The 23,051-nt window shown below is 41.5% G+C and overlaps 1 protein-coding gene across 1 annotated transcript; it reads right to left on the reverse strand.

The window, feature by feature from the left end:
• Positions 1-11,755: 11,755 nt before the first annotated feature.
• Positions 11,756-12,633, reverse strand: LOC135700255 (uncharacterized). Its single transcript, XM_065220699.1, has 2 exons — positions 12,561-12,633; positions 11,756-12,389 (listed from the first exon to the last, which is right to left on the reverse strand). Exons 1-2 carry the CDS (start codon positions 12,593-12,595, stop codon positions 12,110-12,112), a joined length of 315 nt encoding a protein of 104 aa, XP_065076771.1. The 5' UTR covers positions 12,596-12,633; the 3' UTR covers positions 11,756-12,109.
• Between the last annotated feature and the right edge of the window lie 10,418 nt (positions 12,634-23,051).

The following is a 23,051-nucleotide window of genomic DNA, read 5'->3' on the forward strand; positions in this document are numbered from 1 at the left end:
CCTCTCCGAGTGGTGCTTTTATAGGACAGATTCCCCCACCGCACGCGGCGGCCGCGGCGGTGGCACGATGGTCATCCAGTTGGGGGAAAGACCGACGCCTGGTCAGGTCGCTCTGTATATGTTTGGGGCTCGGTTGCTAGGAGAAATACGAGATTTTGTGCTTTTCTCGGCGGCGCGGCGTCTTGTCGCGAGAGTACGTGGAGAGATTTCAATGCACGAGCAAGAGAGGAAACCGGCGCGTCTGAGGCATCTTCGTCGTCGTCATCGTCGTTTTCATAAGTCGAAAGGTTTCAGGCGCGACGGGGAAGCAGGTTTTGCGGTTCTTAAGAGATTTTGTGACAGTATTGGATTGTTTTATTTTCTTTTGTGCATGTTGGTTTTCTGCTTGGCAGATGAGATTTTTATGGATGTTTTTAACGAGCTGTTCGCAGTGGTTTTACTGTCGCGGGATAAATGTTGGTTAAGATGTATTTCTGTTTAATACGAAACGATGCTAGGGAAGCTGTCATCATGTGGCATGAAATATCAAGGGTTTCTTTTGGTTCTTTAGTTCTTTTAGTTGAGTGTCAATATCGAATCGTTTTAATACGAGAATCGAAATTCATATAGATTTATTGACTTTTATAACGATGATTTAAGCAACAACATAATTTGATGAATATGGTTTTTCACCCGAAGGAACTGAATAACAATGAACCCAGAGTTTCGAATCGTTAGCCCGTTTTCGTTGTCTGGATACGGTGGTGCAAAACGCACCGTTTAAGTAAAATCGTGAATTGGTACACGCAAACCAAAACTTTATTACAATGAATGTTCCTATAATCTTCTGTTCATGAACATCGCAGCGAATGTTCACCTTGCAGACGATGCTATGATTTTTATTTTTTTTTGACGTAGGACTACGTTTGTGATTTCTATATGGGGGTACACTTTGTGAAAAGCAAAAATGGAACATGTAACAAAATTATGAAAGATTTTGAACATTAATAACTCAGGTGCCCTTGGACCAATTTCAATAATTTTATCACCAATCGATCATAAATATTTCTACGCACCTGCTAAATTTAAGACTTCATCATTTTTCAAAATTGCACTATCGAAAATTGCATGAATTTGCAACTGTTGCTAGGATAATTAAAATTATCACCGATTGCCTGCGGAAAGCGATTTCCCTAACACAGATTTCAAAGTTGAATTCCATCCCGTCTCACCAAACGATGTTTATTCAATCACCGCGTGGTGAGTGGTGGTGTTCTCCAGTACACAACGAAAGGCTCCCTGCAAGCAGCTAGCTTTCAAGACTGGCCTCAACCGCTGATGGATTCAGTTCCAATCACCGATTGTGGTGGTGTCCGGTCATCGGCATCAGCAGCAGCAGTGCTTTTGGCGCGTGGCGTTGAACATTGTTCTCCAGTACACAACGAAAGACTGCCTGCAAACAGCGAGCTGCAGCCCACTTGAGCATTCATAGAAGCCGCACCACTATTGATCGGAATCAGTAGCTCTTCGTGAGACGCTGTGGGCCATCTATGCCAAACGCGTCACCCTCATTCCAAACACCATACAGCTCACAAGCCTCATCTGTGTTTAACAATTAATCAACCATCACGACAAAACGGTCCACCATAAATTTGTAAAAGAGTATTTTTTGGACATTTGTCAAGGTCATCAATCGGATGTCAGTTCTCATATCAAGATAGAGCAGGAATTAGGGCGTAACAGCTTTTGTAAACAATAACTTCTTTAGAGCGACTTGTGGAATCGCGTCAACGCTCTGAGTGGCAAGCGGCAGTGTACTCCACTTACTATCCAAGCTCATGGCACCACGATCTCAGAACCGAAGGACATCGCTGACAATTTAGGGAACTATTTTGCTGGCCTGTCCGCTGTCAGTGGCTACGACAGCGATTTCGTACAGCGCGTCAAACCTTCCACAAGCAGCATTCGTGACCTGCGAATTCCACCCGATGTCCCTTCCCTCCAGATCAATGATGCTCTTACCTTCCGGGAGCTTCAGTTTGCCCTCGGCAGCAGTACAGGTAAATCTGCCGGGCCGGACGAGATTGGATACCCGGTGTTAAAAAACCTCTCCCTCGACGGAAAAACGAGGCTACTCGCCCTCTTCAACGACCTATGGCTCACTGACTCGTATCCGGACCTCTGGAAACGAAGCCTGGTAGTGCCCATTCCGAAGAACAACGCGACGAGTGGAGAAGCCTCCTCCTTTAGGCCGATTGCGCTCACTTGCTGCGCGGCAAAAGTGATGGAGAGAATGGTAAATCGTCGACTTAGGCAGTTCCTGGAGTCTAACAGTCTCCTTGATGAACGGCAGCACGCATTCCGGCAAGGACATGGCTCCTCCACTTACTTTGCAGCCCTCGGGAATGTACTCAAGGAAGCCCAGGACAACGGTCACCATGCGGAGTTAGTATCCCTTGATATTTCTAAGGCGTTCAACAGGACGTGGACGCCTGGCGTCATCAGGCAGCTCATCGGCTGGGGCCTGAAAGGCCACATCACGCAAGTTGTACGGAATTTCCTCCTTGATCGTACCTTCCAGGTGACGGGAACACTCGATCGGATCCGTTCCCCGAGGAAACTGGAGTGCCCCAGGGATCCGTCATAGCGGTTACGCTATTCCTGGTGGCAATGATTGTAATCAGCCGACTGCCCAAGAACGTGCACGTAATCGTCTATGCCGATGACCTACTCATCTTCGTAACGGGACGAACGACCAAACGGACCAGGAATATTGCCCAAGCAGCTGTCTCCGCCGTTTGCAGGTGGGCGCTTTCTGTTGGTTTCCAGCTCTCCGGTCCAAAGAGTGTACGGTGCCATATCTGCCACTCGGGCCATCTGATTCGGGGACCAACGATCACCATCCAGGACCATCCAATTCCGCTTAAGAAAACAGTACGTGTTCTGGGGTAGTTCTGGATCGGACTCTAAGTTTCGACCAGCACTTCAGATCGGTGAAAGAAAACTGTCGTAGCCGCATCAACATCGTCAGGACAATCTCCCGCCCGCACCGCTCCAGTAACCGCGAGATCCGCCTTCGTGTTGCCCGGGCTGTTATCGACAGTCGACTTTTCTACGGCATTGAAATTACTTGTATACCGGACGAAGATGCGGTTCAGCTTCTCGGTGGCTAAGAGAAGCTGAACCGCATCTTCGTCCGGTATACAATACCTACGTACGCATCGTATCCGGCCTTCTACCTTCCACGCCTGCAGACGCTGCTTGTGCGGAAATCGGAGTCCTCCCTTTCCGCTATCGATCTGCTGCAGCTACTGCTACGAAAGCCGCTGCCCTCGTTGCTAAGACATCCGGGAATGATAGGGTCTTTCTCCTCAACGAGGGGAACAGAGCCCTCCGCACTGCAGCCAACCTTGACCTCCCCCCGGTGGCCAGGGTCCACTGGCATGGAGAGAAAAGTTGGTGATCTAACGTTATCAAAATAGATAAGCGGATTAAGAGAGGATTCCAAGCCGGAGATAACTCTGTAGCGTTGAGGCGTTCAGTTGCAGAACTTCTTGGGTCGGTCTATCCGGGGCACGTTCATTGCTTTACAGACGGAACGCGATCACGGGCTGGAGTGGGACTCGGAGTGGCAGTACAAAACTCCGCAACAAGTCAAAGTCTACCGGAGGAGTGTTCCGTTTTTTCCGCAGAAGCCGCTGCTATTCTTGATGCAGCCATCACTCCTGCAGATCAACCGATCCTTGTGCTAACGGACTCACACAGCGTCATCCAGGCGCTGGAAGCCGAAGCCCCAAGCCACCCCTGGATACAAGCCATTACAAGATATGCCCCGCCCTCAACCGTTTTTACGTGGATTCCCGGGCACTGCGGCGTTCTTGGAAATGAGGCTGCGGCCAGGCTGGCGGGATCCGGTCCATCTGGTCCCCGCTTCACCTGGAACGTACCACTCCTAGACGTCAAGCGTTGGATCGCGAATATTATCATGGAAGCCTGGCAGGAGGAATGGTTTCAGTCGCGGACCACTTTCCTGAGAAAGATCAAAGAAACCGTACGACCCTGGCTAGACAGCCACAAGTACAAGGACCAACGGATCATTTCAAGACTCCGGACCGGCCATGCGAGGATTTCCCACAATTTTGGTGGGACACCCTTCCACAAGGTTTGTCCAATCTGCAGCATCCCTGCCTCGGTGGAACACGTGCTGTGTGTCTGCCCAGAGTTTCAGAGGCTACGCGAACAACACCGACTCCCAGAGAACATCAGGGAGCTACTTGGCAACGACCCCTCGACGCTGGCTGCGCTTATTGCTTTCTTGAAGGACGCCCACCTGTACAACCAAATCTAGCACTCTCGTCGTTGGCTGCGCTGTCCGTGTTCTTGCACCTTCCTATTTTCCTGCCGTCGGGGTATCTCTGCTGGACTGGGGCACTGTCTCTTACGGTGGAGCTCTACCTTGTTTTGCGCATCAATTCCTCACCACAGTCGCGATGTAACTCCCATTTTACATTAAGTTTTTTTTAAATGTTGTCTCAGAGCCAGCTTTACGTTACGTTAATGTTAGACTGAAACGTTTCCTTAGAGGCAGGCCCTAAGCCTGACCTACTATCAAATGTGATGAACTAGCCTACGGCTAAAAATCACAAAAATAAAGAAAAAAAAATTCTTTCGATGATGTCTTGAAAGGCAAGGCTCGCCCACACAAATCAACATCACCATCAGGTAGGGTAAGACTTCCCCTATCCGACGGTAATGTTGGTTTGCGTGGGCGTGCCTTGAATTCCTAAAAATCATCGAGAAAAGTCTTTGTTTACAAAAGCTGTTACGCCCTAATTCCAGCTCTATCTAGATATGTTTAAATCTAACATACCATGTACTTTAAAGCAACATTGGGGGGGCAATTTCAATTTCTCTCACTAATACACTCTACATTTTTTATTTTTCTCCATTTTCTTGCAATGGACCGCAGTTCGGTAAATTGCATCCTCGGTTCATGCGGTCTCCACTAACATCCTCTGATGATGAATCCCACATAATTGTAAGCAAATCTTACATCCCCCGGTTGGGTGTAGTGTATTGAAGCTATAATTAAAGAACAAAGTAATTGATTGTGATCTTATAATTTGGTTGAACCTCTTAACGGGATCCCTTTATGAAGAGCTTTTTGAGTGTGTTACCGAGGTAAAACACCCGATTCATGGTGCGATTAGTTTTGTGTCCAGGGTGCGATAATGTGATTTGAAAAGGTTTTTTCAGATGCACGGTAAAAAACATCATGTTCATGTGAAGTGATTTGAAAACTAATCAAATTCAATGGATGAAAACAGTGGTGCCAATTCAAATGATAATCATTTTGATTTAAAGCTGTTATACAGTACATATTTTTCAACGACAAATCACTTTGTTTCAAAACGCAAATCGCTTGAAAATCAATTATAAATCACTTCGATTCGTAGTGCCGCATGACAGACTGAGTCAAGTGCAAAAGCATTTGGATTAGATGTGACAACTTTTTACCGTGTGTGTTCCCCTGTCTTTCCGTTTGGTATTGGTAAGGTGATGTTGTAGGTTTATCGCAAAACATACGTAGCATTGAATATGTGTGAATGATCGAAAACTACACTCAAAAAAGTCCACACGTCTGATCGAAGTGTTTAAACACTTGATTTTTCATATGCACAATCACATTTATTTTAAGTGTATTTCACCATGGTGTGTTCTACACGTTGATTTCTAGTGTATGAAACATTGATATGTTGATAATCTTTCTCTATCAATTTAAGTGTATTGTACATTGAATCACACTTCTGCTCAAAACAGATGTATTTGAAGTGTTTTGCATTCCAATGCGATGTGAATGGCTTGTTCTACAAGGTAAACAAACATGAGTTGTGACTTCATCCTTATCAACCAGCCTCATATGAAAACAACCGTAGCCCCGTGAGATCGAGCGAAGACAACGGTAGCAGCACACCTCAACAGTCCAGGATCACTTCCCAAATCAGACCCATTACAGGGCTGGTAGCGAGTCACTTTTAGGTCACTTTTTTCACGCCAGTCACTAAAAAGTCTTCTTTTTTAAGGCCTAGTCACTAAAGTCACTCTTTTTTTGGAATCAGTCACTATTTTCAACTTTTTAGCGTGAATTTATTTCGTGTTTCTCTATCTACAAGGTGTCTGTTCATTTTTCTAAAATAAAATACCTGAGTTTTCCAGGGTTTTCCAGAACTTTAACGGATAAATTCCAGGCTTATAATAAGAAAGCGTAATACGTATCTGTCATCGATACCAGAATTAATTAAGTGGAATTAAATGGAAGATAACCTTTTTTGCTGTTTTAATTAAATGAGCAAGCTATTTTTTAAATGCGTTAAAAAATGTGTTTTGTTTTGTAGATTTAAGAATTAACACAAACGTTTTAAATACATGACAATCAGTTTTAAAGAAACAGCTTTACAATCAAATCAATTTAATGTTGAAGTTTAACACCTACTTAATTTCGCACTTTAATAAAGTTTTAAAAAAAACTTACTTAAATTGAGTAAGTCCAAGATCTAAAAATATTCAATGTCGTGAAGTTTCGTATTCCATGTACAAAATTTTCAGAGTGCCAGTATTATGGAAGACTAAAATGATATATTTAAAATTCATTTATGAAAGATTAGAGATGTTCATTACAGTCCCATTAAATTCACAACAATTGTAGGAACTTTGGAGAAGTTCTGAGGAATGAAAGGAAATGCTGAAAATTTCAGTGAAGCGGAAACATAAGGGAAGTCAACACGCTGAAAGGGGGCGACCCCGGCGTAGTGGTTAACATCCATACCTCTCACGCCAAAGTCACGAGTTCAAATCTCACCCCCGGACAAGTCACGAATGACCCAAGAGTGTTAAAGTGACTATAATAAAAAAAAAAAAAAAAACACGTTGAAAATATGGGGAATTTACTGGAAGTTTTAAGAACCTCAAAGCGGTTCTCTTAGCATCCGAAAATTTACAGCAACTTTTATTAAGTTCCTAGAATTTCAGAGAGCTTCACAGGTGTCAAGCGAACGTGAGAAATATGGAAAACTTGAGGGGTATTGTGTAATTTTTTAAGAAGTTCTAAGCACCTCATATCAGCTAGATCTAGAAATCTTTGGGGAATTTCATATCTTAAGAGCAGCTCCGATAGCTTTAGTCCAGACTTTTGGAGCAGTTTAAAGATCTTTAATGGTAAATTAAGAAAAATTCAAGTTCCGTGAAGTGCTCAAAAAAAAAAACGAAAACCCTCGAGATGTTCCGAGAATTTCAGGGAAGTACATAGATCTTCAGAGAATTTATAAAAAAAATATTTAAGGAACTTCACAGAAGTCCAGAAAATTTCAGGGAAATTTAAAGGTGTTTACGGGAATTCTATTTATTTCCAAGCAGAACCGAGATCTTCAATAGAATTGAGAGCTTTAGGGAAGCTTCGAGAACATCAAGACAGACCAGAAAATCAAAGGGAAGTTCAAATAATTTCAATGAAGTTTTGGAAACTTAAAAGAAGTTTCGAGAATCTCATGGAATTTTCGGAAACTTCAATAAAGCTCCGAGAGAATTTCTGAAACGTGATAAACAAACGTAAGAGTATTTTAAGGATGTTATACACACTTAGAAATACCTAATCTTACACGTGACGGAATCCATCTTTGACATAAAAGATGAGACGTAAACAAACATGTCATGTAATATTAAGTACTCCGAGACTGAAAAGTTCGTTGCTCGACGAAAAGTACGTTTGATTGAGCTATATTTCACGTCTGTTATGACTTAAATTTATGTCAAAATTGACGCTCGTATATGTCACTCTCAGAGCACCTAAATTTACATGCATTTTTCTAAGTGTGTATCATGAAGATTTTAAGAACTTCAAAAATGCGAAAATTTAGCTAAGGGGTTGTCCATAAACTACGTAGACAGTTTAGGGGGGGGGCTTGACAATTATCCACGGCCCATACAAATTTTAAATTTTTTGTATGGAAAATTGTCTACGCAGGGGGAGGGGGGGTCAAGAAACCCAAAAAACTGTCTACGTAGTTTATGAACAGGCCCTAAGTTGAATAGAGAGCATCAAAGTAGTTCCATTATTTAAAAAAAAATGCGAGAGCTTTTAACAAACAGCAAAGAAATTCCAGAGAAATTCTAATAAATTTAGATATTTTTAGAGAGTTTCATGATATTCAACGATGTTCCGAGTACTTCGAGAAAGATCAGATAGCTTCAGAATAATTCCATTATCCTAAGCAAATTTGCAGCGACTCCGTGGAATTATGGGATATTCCAAGAATTCTATGATTGATCCGAAAACGGCAGAAGTGTCAGGGAGTTATGAATATATAGATCAGAAAATTTGCCAGATTATTAAACAAATTTAGAGAACTTCAGATAAGCATAGATAAGTTCAGCGTAAATTAGTGAGCGTTTATAATGGTTATAATACTTAAGGAAAATTGTTGAAACATGAAGTTTCAATTCAATTAATTTTAGTAAAGTTGTGGGCTCGTAAAAAATACTGATAAATTCAGGGCAGTCTAGGGAACTTTAAAGAAATTCAGTAATCGTTTAGGCAGTTTTAATAACACCAGGAAAGTCTAGACTATTGAAGAAGTTTTAAATTAGTGTCGCTAATGTAAGGAATGTTTCATGAACTTCAGAAAAATCTTGAGAACTTCAGTGAAAATCATAGAACTATATTAATTATTTCGTTATAATTCCAGCCTTCGAAAACATTCCGAGAACTTCACAGATATATATTGATCTTAAGGGAAGATCCGCGCACTTCAAGAATTGTTTTGAACATTAGCAAAATGCGGAAGCTCCGAAAATTGAAGGAATTTCAGGGGGAGGTCAGTTTCATTAGTTTCTGGAAATCAGTGAGAAATTTAAAATAGTTCTCAGATTTTCAGATAACTTCAGAGACGTTAAAAAGCAAATTGAGGTCTTTGTATGAGTTCAGAAGTTCACAGAAGCTTAAACATTTTTAGGACGGTTCAATTGAATTCAGCGCAGTACAATAAGCTTCATGAGAACTGCAAAAACTTTAGAGAATCTCAGAAAAGAACAGAGAACCTCAGTTCCGTTAACATTAGAGAAGTCACATAAATGTTAAAGAAGTTTAGAGAACTTCAGCGAATTTTTAAACCATGTTAGAAAAATTGAGGAAACTAAAAGAAGTCCTATAAAGTTCAATGAAGTTTAAAAATTTGATGAGAAGTATTGTGAGCATCAGGCTAGTCTCTCAAAATACAAATGGACTGCCTGTTTCATTAACTTCGGGAAAATTTGTGGAACTTGGAATATGGAATGGACTATTCTGAGGTCTTCAAAACTACTTTAAAGTTCCACAAATTTTCCCGAAGTTAATGAAACAGGCAGTCCATTTGTATTTTGAGAGACTAGCCTGACGAAGTGAAATATTCCTCAAAATTTCGTTAAAAATATGCTACGAATTCAATTTTCTTTTTTTTTTCCTCGGAAATTCTCCGCAATAAGAATTCTCTTAATTTCATTTCAGATTTCCTTTTTAATCACACTCCTTTCCTTGGAATTCTACTCATTGGCATGTCTCCTCAATTCCTTAGATTTTTTGTCATAATTTGTTTAGAAAACTCTCCTGAATTTATTTTCCGAATTCTTTTGAAGATGTCTTGGAGGTCAAATACGTGCCAAAAGTAGCCAATCCGCCAAACTGTTTAGAACTTCGCCCAATAGAAAGGTGCTGGCGTGCACTACATCATCGACATCTTCGTCAGCAACATGGGAGACAACATCTCGCAACCTGTGACCCACCAGGAGCTGAGTTTGGACCACTATCCGGTGGTGGCCAAAGTGGGCTCATCCGTCAACCGATTCCAAACTTCCCGACGCAACTATCACCGTGTCAGCTGGGATCAGTTCCAACATTGTGTCGACTCCATTGTCGACTACGGTGTTCTTCTGAAGACGCCCGATGACGTTGACATGCATCGCATCGCATTGCATCGAGGAGGCGATATCCCGGGCCAGGGAACAACACGTGGCAGTATCCACACAGGTGAACAATACTCTGAACCTAGACAGATCTACAAAAGACCTTATAAGACACCATAACACCATCCAAATGCAGTACCAACGCTTTGGGCTGCCTGTCCTTAATACCCACTGTACTTGCCTAACAAAAATCAATGGTGGAATTCAGAAATCAGGACTTTGCTCACATGATCCGCTCTCTCCCAAAATTCTTAAAAATAAGCCAAGACCCATTCCACCACTGACCCCACTGGATCGTTACGGCGACCCAGTGGTTCATCTGATAACTCCTGAAGAGAAGGCTGGCCCGCTAGGTCAACACTTCGTCAGCTCCCATAATCTCGGACAAAACATCGTCAGCCCTCACGAAGCTGAGGTTGCTGAAAACGCAACCATCCCATCAGATTCCCAATATTTTTTCCGAGGAATCCGAGAATACGGCTCTCGAACTGTTGGCCTTTATAAAATCATCTAAAAACATGAAGGCCCTAGGTTTCGACAACATCCTGAATCTGGAACTCAAACACTTGAGTTCCAGATTGTACAACCATCTGGCACTGATTTTTAATCTGTGCCTCCGACTAGGCTACTTCCCCTCGTACTGGAAGTCAGCTAAAGTCATACCCATCCGGAAACCTGGGAAGGATCCGTTCTCTCCTTCAAGTTATCGACCAATCAGGCTTCTCTCAAGGCCCAAGCGCAATGATAGCGGAAGCGGAACGGCAGCAGTAGCGGAAAAGCCCGATTTGAGTGAGCCTACTCGTCGGAATGAAAACTAGTTAGAACCAAATCGACTTCGGTTAGGCATCTTGATGTCATTAGTGACAACTGTCAAACTTGCCGTTTCCGTTCCGCTTCCGCCCACATTGCGTTTGAGCCTTCAGGGTTATCAAAACTGTTCGAAAGAGCAGTCTACCGCCGGCTCCTAACATGTGCCGAAGAAAACAACAGTTTGGTTTTCGGAAAGGTCGTTTGACTGTCCACCAGCTGCTGGCTCTTCCTGATGGTGGATCGTTGTCTCTGGCGGTGCCTTTTTAAATATCAAAATGGTAGAAGTAAAGAACACGATTGAATTCGACTTTCACAATGGAAGTGCGAAACCAAGTATGGGCGAAATATCCCGTTTTGTAAAGGCAAGTTTTTATTAACATCACCGATCAATTAGGAAAAAATCATAGCATTAGCCCGGAGCAAGAAAATTTTTGTTATGCTGATGGAAAGGCTGTGGAGGAATGCATATTGCCTGCTGGGACAAAGTTCATGTGAATATACGATCTGCCACCAGAGGTTCCGGATCGCAATCTAGCGGAACAAAAACAGGAAAAGGAAAAGGTAAAAGTACTTGAGGAATGGGTGGACATGAACGTTACGACACCGGAGACTGAGGAGAAATTGTGAAGAGAATGCAAGGATCCAAGTGATGCCGGGCAACTGACGCTGGTTGAACTAAGCTTTATACGCTTTGAGAACTGTGATCGCATGATAGTTCTCATATTCCAACTTGTCCCTCATTTTTAATAAAGCCAATGGGTGATCTAATCGTTGTTTAGTATTTTGTAAGTTGTTTATAAGCATTATCCAACTTTCCACTTTCCTGGACCTTATGAAAACGGTATTGCAGTCGTTGCAAGTTAATGTAAATTGAAATGTGTAAATTCCCAATTATAGATTATTAACCAAAGCGTGGGAAAAAAATACATTATTTGCATCATGTGGGACTGGCACACTTTGCAAGAACAAGGAATACATTTTCGTTACTTTATTCAAATTACTGTCTAAAAATAAATAAAATAAGTTTATTTTCATTTAGGATTCACTAGCTTTGAAGATTTCTCACACGTTCGCGAAACGTTTTTCATTGGAATCACGTCTTTAACTCTCATTTCCAAGTGCTCTACTACCATACTCGTCATGTATGGAAGAAGCAGCCGTCGTCCGATTTGATCAGAAAAAGTCAACTTTGTGGCCACAAAAGATGTCAATAGTTGGTGTAGTATCAGCATAATCATTATCATCTCAATCACTTGAGCATTCGGAGTCCGTTGATCGTTTGCCGGGGTCGTTCTAGCTGTGGTTCGAGGTGAGCCATCGGAATTGCTTAGGCCAGAGCTTCGCCAACCGAGCGCTGCAGAGTGGAAGCGACGGCACCGTCCAGCCCGGTGAGGAAACGCTGCAGATCGACGTTCTGGGCGAAGGGAATGTCCTCCTGCACGTTTACCAGTGGGATTACTCCGGAATCGATGACGGTTTCATAGGGAGCGAGAAACTGGATACGGCTTCCGATCTGCACACCTTCCTGGTAAAAGGGTAGGTTCTGAGGCCTCGCCAGGACGGCTACGAACAGTGCACACAGGAAAAACAGGATCTTCATTTTGTGACTGTAATAGAGAGAAGTCGTTGGTGTTTTGTAATCCACAGATGTTGAAAATCACTGCAAAAGTACACTCAACAATATGTTTTCACAAAATCAAATCTTCTAGACGAACTACACAGACACAAAACTTAATCCTTTGTTTTTTTTGGAATCCACTGCGGAACGAAACGCTTACCTCTGTCTTCTAAGGAATCTTAAACCATAGAACATAGCTGCTTTGGATGATTCGAGCTTTTATATCGCCAAAATCCGCGTTGGCTTTTCTTCGAAAAACGAGCTGTCCCTTCCCCGAGGCACCTCCAAGTCGTTTGTCCACAAACAAACTGAAAATACAAACCAAAATCATAACAAAAAAAAAAAAAAACGAAATCTTCCTCCGAGTCCAATAATCTCAAGCTAAACAAGTCGAGCGCCAAAGCAAAAAAAAAAAAAGTAGTCTAACGCCTCACTCCATTCCTACTGCGGTTATTGGGGAGATAAGCGAGCATAATAAAAAAAAATGTATCGCCAAACGGCCATATTCAAATGAGGATCCGCTCGTGAATCTGTTTTCCTTCGTTTTGCTTCGCTTTCGGAAGGATTTTGGGCGTTGGTTGATCGGATCGGATATTGTTGGTTGTTGGATGCTGTGAAAAGTATTAAAATATTTGCATTGTGCATCTCTGAGTTTGAAGCTTGTTTGATATGTGAATGACATCAGAAAATTAACATAGATTTCAACTCCTATGCATATTTATGGCCAGTAGAGCTGCTATGCACTATGCACAAATTTGATGCATAATGCAGTTTGCATCTCGTGTAGACAAGTTTTTTCCTTCTTCTTCTGGCAATCTACTTACGCTTTTATTGAAAACACAAGGACCTCATGTGGCTGCGTTTTTGAATGTCATGATCGAACTATTGTCACCTCCCCCGGGACAGAGAGTTACATCACCTCAACCGCCGCATTTTTTTTCTAAGCCGTTCCGCTGACTTTTTTTATCCAAGCAGTTCACTTAGGACTAACGAGCATAATTACTCCTGAATTTTCCTCAAAATTCTCTAATGGCTCCAACCGGTATTATCCTCGGATTGAATCCCGATAAAGAATGTCCAGCTGCTGTGATGTCGACATCAGAGTTAATCATCACGACTCTAAGCAAACATTTTACAGATCTTCCAAACAGGGTCGATATTCAAAGTTAATGCGAGCTAGAGCTTACTCTCATAAGTGTTCTACATTTAAATGCAATAGGGAAGAGAGGGTCCAACAGGGCACCCGGTTGAAGCAATTTGAATGCAGGGCTGACGCAGGATGAGGGCTTGTTGTGTTGTTGTTATATGATCTAGTCTGCTGGAAGAAGATTCTTCTGTTCCCTGTGGGTTTCGCGTAGGCGTTTCTGCTTTTGGCCCTTCATACAGCACCATGCTGAATTTAATTTGTCAGTAGGACTTGATCAAGTAGTCCTGATTAGATGGCCCATTGCCAGGGAATCAAAATGAACGATTCAGATAAAGATAATGGCATTCTCATTTTGGTTACACTCATGATTAGTACAAATCCATAAATCACAATGGACAGTTCTGGAAACGATAATGCGATTATTATTTGTGTAACAGATCATGATCATATGAAATAGCGATAATCTCAGATCATCATCATCAGCTCTCGTTACTGAAAATTCCCCATTTAAGACAAGGCTTATCAAATACCCATTAATATGTGAATTTTCGGAATGAGGATAACGTATAGAGATCGAAAAGCTATGTTTGCCGCCATTATGAAATCCAAGATGGTGGCCATCGATTTATGAAAAACTGTCGAAAATTGATGTCCGCCACCATTTGGAAATGCAAGATTACCCTGCAATGTGGGTATTTTCGGAACAGGGATAGCATGCAGATGTAGAAAATTAATATCTGCCGCGTCAGTCCGCATCGTGCTCTCTTGCCGTGCGGATCTATTTGCTTTTTGCTGAAGGCAGTGTTTCTACTACCTAAAGCTACAACAAATTTAAACAGCACTTTTCAGTGCTCAACCTGTAAAATTTTTCTACCTTGTTCAACTCTTACTCCTCTTCGATCCTTGTTTGGACCCTACCCGAGGTAATCCTTCTTGGATATCGATTTGGAAAATTCCTCTTCGATCCTTCAGATTCTTATAGTAATCTGCTTGGAAGTCGATTTGGATAAAAATTTACTGCCGCCATGGCGCCTAAACGCAAAAGAAAGGGGCAAACTCTTGACCCCCCTTCTGATGAAATTAATTTGAGTAATCAATTTGATTTGCTCACGGATGATGAGAATGATCCATCATCCAAGAAAAATTCTAGTAAACTTTCGCGGCTTAATGCCAATAAGGAAAAGATTCCCCCTATTGTGATAACCACTTCCGATTTCCATGCTCTTCGCATGGAACTTTTGAATTTCGTGAAAGTTAAGTTTTCACTACAAATTGGACGTCGGGGTGAATGCCGTGTATTGGCTGAAACCTTGGACGGATTTAAATGTCTTCTCAAGTATCTTACTGAGAAGAAGCACAAATTTTTTACTTACGACACCAAAACTGAACGTGTGTTCAAGGTTGTCATGAAAGGACTGCCCAGTGGTGAATCCCTGGATCAGATCAAAGATGAACTGGCAAAATTACTTGGAGTTGTGCCACTCCAAGTAATCAAAATGAAAATGAAATCCCGTCCTGGCGATTCGCGCAACGGGATTTCTAATGATTTTTATTTAGTTCACTTCAAGTCTAGTGATCTAAACAACCTTAAGGCCTTAGAAAAAGCTAGCCTTATGCTCCATGTCCGAGTGAAGTGGGAACACTTCAGGAAGACTGGAGGAAATTTCCAAAACCTCACTCAGTGCCGTAAGTGCCAGGGATGGGGTCACGGAACTAAAAATTGCTACATGCCAGCTAAATGCATGAATTGTGGTGATTCCTCTCACGCAAAGGACGACTGTCCTGTGAAGGAAGATCCTAAGAAATTTAAATGTTCAAATTGTGGTGAAAACCACAAATCCAATTTTTGGGAATGTAAGACTCGCAAAGCGATCCTACAATCTCGTTCTAACCGACAGGTAAGAAACGCTCCACGTTTCCGACCAGGTACAAATTCCTCTGCTGTTAACAACGGTCAGCGAGGAACAAATTCTACATACGTACCCGTAGGTACAAATATCACCCCTGCTTCAAATTTTTCATCTGTACCTACTCCTCTCGCTGCTAACAATGTTCAGCGAGTTAATGGAGCTACCTATGCTGCTATTGCACCGGGTAGAAATCAAAATACTAACCAAAGTAATCCTAACGGAAATTTTGACAATTTTGACTTAGGAAGCATTACTGCCCCTAAAATGGAATTTTTACAGAAATCATTAATTGACATGATTTTTGATATGCTTAAATCTAAATCCATGTTTGATGCTATTCAAACTGGAGTAAAATTTGCAAATAATATTGTCATGACTTTAAAATTCAGTAATGGATTTTAAAGCATTAAATATTGTAAATTGGAATGCTCGATCTCTTAAAGATAATGAGAGCTATTCAACTTTTTAAGAGTTCATAGCGTGCACATTGCCGTTATAACTGAAACGTTCCTTAAACCTGACCATAAGGTCAAGAAGGACGCAAATTACTTGATTTATAGAAATGATCGTCTTGATGGACCCTGTGGTGGCGTTGCCATCATTATTCATAGACGAATCAAACATAAAATTCTTTCTTCATTTGAAACCAAAGTTTTTGAAACTTTGGGAGTTTCTGTTGAAACAAAATTTGGACAACTTACGTTTATAGCTGCCTATTTGCCATTCCAATGCGTAGGCCAGAAAAAGAATTTTCTCAAGGGTGACCTCCAGAAACTTACCCGTCATAGGTCTAAATTCTTCATTATTGGTGATTTTAATGCAAAACACCGCTCATGGAATAATGCTCAAAGCAATTCCAATGGTAATATTCTGTTTGATGATTGTTCTGCAGGTTATTACACTATTCAATATCCAAACAGCCCAACATGCTTTTCTTCTGCGAGAAATCCCTCAACTATTGATTTGGTCTTAACTGATTCATGTCAACTTTGTAGCCAACTGGTTACTCATGCTGACTTCGGTTCTGATCACCTTCCAGTAACTTTTGAAATATCCCAAGAAATAATTTCTAATCCCAACAGCTCTACTTTCAATTACCATAGAGCTGATTGGGAGCAGTATCGAACATTTATGGAATATAACTTCAATCCAAACATTCCTTTGCAAACCAAAGATGAAATTAATTATGCTCTTGAATTACTGACTACTTCTATAGTTGCAGCAAGAGCTGCCTCAGTACCAAAATGCGAGGTTAAATTCGATTCAATTATAATAGACGACGATCTTCAGCTCTTGATCCGTCTTAAAAATGTCCGTAGGAGACAATATCAAAGAACACGCGATCCTGCCATGAAGGTTATCTGGCGGGATTTGCAAAAACAAATTAAAAAGCGATTCTCTGCCCTGAGGAACAAAACTTTTGAAAATAATATTTCTTAATTAGACCCGAGTTCCAAACCCTTTTGGAAACTCACAAAAATTTTGAAAAAAACCTCAAAAGCCTATTCCAGCGCTTAAAGAAGATGGTAAAATTTTGATCACAAATTTGGAAAAAGCTCAGAAACTTGCTAAGAAATTCGAGAGTTCCCATAATTTCAGTTTGGGTCTTACTAGTCCTATTGAGAATAAGGTTGCTCGGGATTATCTGAATATTTTCTCTCGGGAAAATATTTTTGATGATTCCTGGGGGACTGATTTGGACGAAGTAAGGTCTATAACTAAAAAGTTTCAAAATATGAAAGCTCCTGGTGATGATGGAATTTTCTATGTCCTCATCAAAAAACTCCCAGAGAGTATCTTGTCTTTCTTGGTAAAATTATTTAACAGATGGGACAGAGGACACCCCTCACCATCCCTCTCCAAAGGGGGAGTTTGGTAAAGAGAGATGAAAAAACCGATTTGTACCTTCCATAAAAGTTGTCCTAGCTCGCTGTTCTAACATCTATATGCAATCTTCACACTGCCGTACTCTAATGGAACTATCAACTCTATGCTTTCATCTACTCCATCTATCGTATAAAAATTACCACTACAGTCTGTTATTTGAAATTAGCATCTTCAACTATGTAAATCGTTGACTTCACGTAGAAGTAATACTAAAACATATAGTCAAAGTAAGGATTTCAGGATACCTCAAAAACAAGGGCATCATTAATTCATGCGCACTATCGCCGCGTAGTTAGAAAATTCCGAACTTCTGTTCACCAACAATAAGGTTTGATCCACTGAACAACTTTGCCGAAGACAGTAACCTTCTAACCGTGTCTTCCATTTACGCGAATTCGATTTACGCGGTACGCAATACTCGCGCTCGTCGCCAAAATGATCCCGAAACTAATGCTCATTCATTGCACTTTAAGTCATAAAGTAGTTTTATTTATTTTCGGTGCACATTGGCCAAAATTTGATTTTTTATATAAATTTATTTAATAGTTTAGTAACCTCGGTCACAATTTGTATTGTGATTAATCAACACTCAATGGGTAAAGTATGAAATTTGAGATGAATTTGAAGCAAAGCGAACTTGTAGTGTAGTGTGTACTGCCCACCGGTTGATGCTGAAGTCTGGCCAAGTAAGTGGGTTAGGATCCATTGTTTTCTAAATGGACAATACAGTGCAGGTGGATATTTTATGTTATACTCTCTATATTATAATCTTTGAATCTGTTTTAGGGTTTTGGGTTAACAGAGGCAGAGCGCGGAGGGACCGCTTAGGGAAAGCATAATGTTCATACTTGAAGGGTTCAGAGCGGCTGAGCTGTTCGGGTTTTGACCTTCATTTCAAAACCAATTTGGCTCTAGAACAATTTTAAACTTGTTCTGCATTATCCACATGTTGCAATTATTGAAAAGAGCTCGATATGTAAAGTAGCTTAATACAATTAAATAGAAATAACAAAATCTTACGGAGTAGTTTAGCTGTTCTGATTTCGCTACAGTTTGTTGAGATCGGGTATAACATAAGTATGTTATACCCGATCTCAACAAACTATTGTTTGTGGATTCCGATTTTGAAGTAACTCAGATTAGCACAGAGTAATAGTTTTATTGCTAGGGAGCTTTCTTTGGGATCGCCTTTTTTCATACAATTCTCATTATTCATACTATATAAATCATGATCGCTAACCTCGCGAGAGGTTACCAAATATGGGTTCTTTTTTTCATCCATAATAGTTTGAGGGGAGGGGGGAAGTGAAACGTTGCGATCTAAGAGCAAAAAAGAGGCAAACACAATAGGGAACACAACACCTTGACCCAAATGATTAACTAACGCATGCTGCTAACACTTCACTTGTTCTATTTCTTTCTTTCTTTTTTTTAACTAGTTCGTTTATTTGGGAGGCTCAATCGCGTTAGCTTTACGGAGCCGATAGTTCATTGTTCTTTGTTTGTAACAAAATTCACTTAATTCTATGTCTAGTAGGAGTTGGGCCGAATACTCGCGGCTTACTCGAGGTTAGAGAGGTACATTGTCGAAGGATAGGATCAGGGGAGGAGTTTGGGGGTAAGGTTTCGTTGTCTCATCAGAGCGTTGTCACCAGTATGAATGGTAGTGCGGTTCTAGTTTCGTTCGACCGGCTATGGTGACCAGTGGGCGACGATGAGACTCATCGAGACGGGGGGACAAGACAAACAAAAACTATTAAAGAGAGACAAAAGACAAAGGAATTAAATTCTTATACTAGACATTTGAAGAAACACATAAACCAACTGCATATAGCAGATATCACGAGTTCCCAACACGTCTCTGATAGGAACATGGGGTTGTCTTCCTTGGGCCTCAAGGGTATTCAAAAGTCGCTCTCTGGCGGCGTCATTATCCGTACATTGCCAAACTGCGTGATCGATGTCATCGTAACCGTTTCCACACCGACAGATGTTGCTGTCTACGAGGTTTATTCTATTGAGATGAGCATCTAGCGAGTAGTGGTTGCACATAAGTCTACTCATCACGCGAATGAAGTCACGACTTAAGTCCAAGCCTTTAAACCACGCTCTCGAAGAAACATTAGGAATAATTGAATGTAACCACCGTCCAAGATTTCCATTGTCCCAATCGGTTTGCCAACTCGAAAGGGTACTCTGACGCACTAAATGGTAAAATTCATCGTGTGAAATTTGCCTGTCATAAAATTCGCCCTCCTGCGGCCCACCTTTGCGAGAGACTCCGCCTTCTCATTGCCTGGAATTGAGCTATGTGAGGAGACCCATACAAAGGTAATCATATATGATCTTTCGACCAGTACACTCATCTGCTCCCTTACCTTTGAAAGGAAATAAGATGAGTGCCTACTTGGTTTCATCGACCGAATAGCCTCAATCGAACTGAGACTATCCGAGAAGATGAAGTAATGGTCTGCGGGCATATTGGAAATCATCCCCAATGCGAAGTTGATTGCTGCCAGCTCAGCAACAAAAACGGAACAAGGTTCCTGGAGTTTGCGGAAGGACCTAGAGTTTTCATTGAAGACACCGAAGCCAGTGGATCCACTGAGACGAGACCCGTCTGTAAAATATCTGTTTACGCAATTGACGGGTTGGTACTTTTCAGTAAAAATACGTGGGATAATAATAGTTCGAAGTTGATCTGGAATCCCGTTAATCACTTGTTTCATGGACAGATCATATTCAATTGAGGAACTGCGATTGGTGAGGTGAGCACGGTCTAGAGTATAACAAGGAAGACACATATCCGACGATATGTAGTGGTGGTAGATTCTCATAAATCGAGATTGTGTGTTCAGCCCAAGAATTTCTTCAAAATTTGCAATTATAAGTGTGTTCGTCACTCCGCATTTGATTAGTATTCTGAGTGAGAGCTCCCAGAAACGGTTCTTGAGGGGTGTTACTCCTGCCAGAACCTCGAGACTCATGTTATGCGTTGAGTGCATACAGCCAAGAGCAATACGCAGACAACGATATTGAATTCGTTCCAATTTTATTAGGTGACATTTTCTTGCCGAGAGAAAGCAAAAAGAGCCGTACTCTAGAACAGAGAGAATAGTTGTTTTATAAAGCGTTATGAGGTCTCCCGGATGAGAACCCCACCATGTGCCGCAAATTGAACGGAGAAAGCTGATCCTCTGCTGACATTTTTGTTTCAAATACGTAATATGGGTATTCCAAGTGCACTTTGAATCAAACCAGACCCCAGGGTACTTGAAAAACAATGATTGAGTAATGTTTCTGCCCAAAAGATTAAGATGCATTTGGGCTGGGTACCGCTTTCGAGTAAACACTACCAGTTCAGTTTTCTGCGGCGAGAATTCGATCCCTAGATTCCTAGCCCAAGAAGACAAATTATCTTAGGAACTTTGCAATGGTCCTTGCAAGTCCACGGCATGTGGACCTCTTATGGAAACCACACCGTCATCTGCAAGTTGTCTTAGTGTGCATTGTTCTGCCAAACAGTTGTCGATATCTTTGACATAAAAGTTATAAAGAAGAGGGCTGAGACATGAGCCTTGGGGCAGGCCCATGTAGCTAATTCTGGAAGTTGTCAGTTGTCCAAGGGAAAAGTTCATTTGCTTTTCTGACAACAAATTGTACAAGAAATTATTTAAAATTCCGGAAAGTCCACATCTGTGCAGATTGTCTGACAGAATTTCAATGGAAACTGAATCAAAAGCCCCCTTAATGTCCAAGAATACTCAAGCCAATTGCTCCTTGTGCGCAAAGGCCAGTTGAATATCTGTGGAAAGCAGCGCTAGACAATCGTTTGTTTCTTTGTTCTTGCGGAACACAAACAAGAATTTGTTTCGACCCACTGATCGAGTCTCCGAAGGGTCATTTTCTTCAACAATTTCCTAATGCACGAAAGCATCGCAATCGGACGGTATGAGTTATCGTCAGACGCTGGTTTGCCAGGTTTTTGAATGGCTATTACTTTGACCTGTCTCCATTCAGGCGGTATAATGTTGTTTTCTTGTAAGGAATTTAATAAGTCTAGCAAGCGTCTTTTAGCGATATCTGGGAGATTTTTCAGAAGATCGGATTTAATCATATCGCTTCCCGGTGAGGAGTTGTTCGATGAAAGAAGAGCCATAGAGAATTCCAGCATTGTGAATGGTCTATCCAGAGAGCTGCCGCACGGAGACGCTTCTCGAAGAATGTGTTGTGCTGGAACTGAGTCCGGACAGACCTTTTTAGCGAAATCGAATATCCATCGGTTGGAGTATTCTTCACTCTCATTAGAAGATGAGCGGTTACGCATGTTGCGAGCCACCCTCCACAAGGTGGTCATTGAGGTTTCTCGTAAGAGTCCTTCGACGAAATTGCGCCAATAACCGCGTTTTTTTGCTTTGATTAATTGTTTCAGCTTTGTTTCAAGCTTCGAATATTCCTCGAAGAATGTGGAGGTTTTGTGTCTACGAAAAGCTTTGAAAGCATCAGATTTTTCTACATACAATTTTGTGCATTCTTCGTCCCATCCAGGTGTGGCTGGTCTCCTTTTGAAGGGCGCACTTGGAACTTTTCTTTTTGTGCTTCCAGTGAACTTTTGTAAATCAAATCGGCGAGGAATCGATATTCTTCCAATGGTGGAAGCTTATCTATTGATTCGGTACCGATTGTCACCGCCGTTGCATATTTATGCCAATCTATGTTCCTTGTAAGATCAAATGGAACTCGAGATGGTTCTGCAGAGTGAGGGGCACACTTAATTGAAATGATGATTGGCAAATGATCGCTACCATGGGGATCATTGATAACCTTCCACATACAATCCAATGATAGCGATCTTGAACACAAAGATAGGTCGAGTCGGCTTTCTCGAGCCGGAGGTTTTGCTATACGTGTCGCTTCACCAGTGTTCAAAATAGTCAAGTTGAAATCGTCGCATAAATCGTAAAAAATAGCCGCTCTATTGTCATCATATAGATCGCCCCACCCAGTACCATGGGAGTTCATATCACCCAGAATTAATACTGGGATGGAAGAATCGAAACTAGATTCCAGAGTTGACTACGGCTAATGGAGGTTCTTGGTGGAACATAAACTGAAGCTATGCAAAGGTCTTTGTTCTTCACATTTATTTGGCAAGCGACGATTTCGACGCCTGATAGAGCAGGAAGGGAAGTTTTGTAGAAAGGGTAGCACTTTTTGATCCCTAAAAGTACTCCTCCATAAGAATCGTCTCTACCCAGGCGTATAATGTTAAAATCGTGGAAGTTGAGTTCTTTATCTGAAGAAAGCCATGTTTCACGGAGAGTAAAGTAAAAATTTGAACGACTCTAGTTTAGGCACTAGACTACGGCAGTTCCACTGTAGCACAGTGGTCATATCTTCAACCTCGTTCGACGAATTATCCATCGAAAGATATGATTGATGCAAGGAGGGGCCATGAAACAGTCAATTGCTTAAGATATGATTCTAATGTTGGAAGCAAGGCAGAAACTAAGCTTCTAAGAGGGTCTTGTATGTTGAACATATTTAATATGAATTCCACAATGTCCGAAAAAGCTAGCAAACCTCGTTCGGACTTGGATTTCTTTTGAGAAGTTTGAGGAGCAGCTTTATTATTTTTCTTATCTTTTTTGGGCAATGGTGGAAAATTCCTGCTGCATCCAAGGATTGGTTCAGCAGGAGCCTTCGG

Source organism: Ochlerotatus camptorhynchus, unplaced genomic scaffold (assembly GCF_037179485.1).
Source record: "Ochlerotatus camptorhynchus isolate MF236.1 unplaced genomic scaffold, CSIRO-AGI_Acam_v1.1 ptg000131l, whole genome shotgun sequence".
Lineage (NCBI taxonomy): Eukaryota > Metazoa > Arthropoda > Insecta > Diptera > Culicidae > Ochlerotatus > Ochlerotatus camptorhynchus.

What these genes read in the sequence shown, in the direction of transcription:
- LOC135700255 (XM_065220699.1), bottom strand. Translation starts at nt 12,595, where the DNA reads ATGTTCTATGGTTTAAGATTCCTTAGAAGACAGAG. An exon ending in AGATTCCTTAGAAGACAGAG is followed by an intron (nt 12,390 to 12,560) that starts GTAAGCGTTTCG and finishes TCTCTATTACAG; the next exon opens with TCACAAAATGAAGATCCTGT.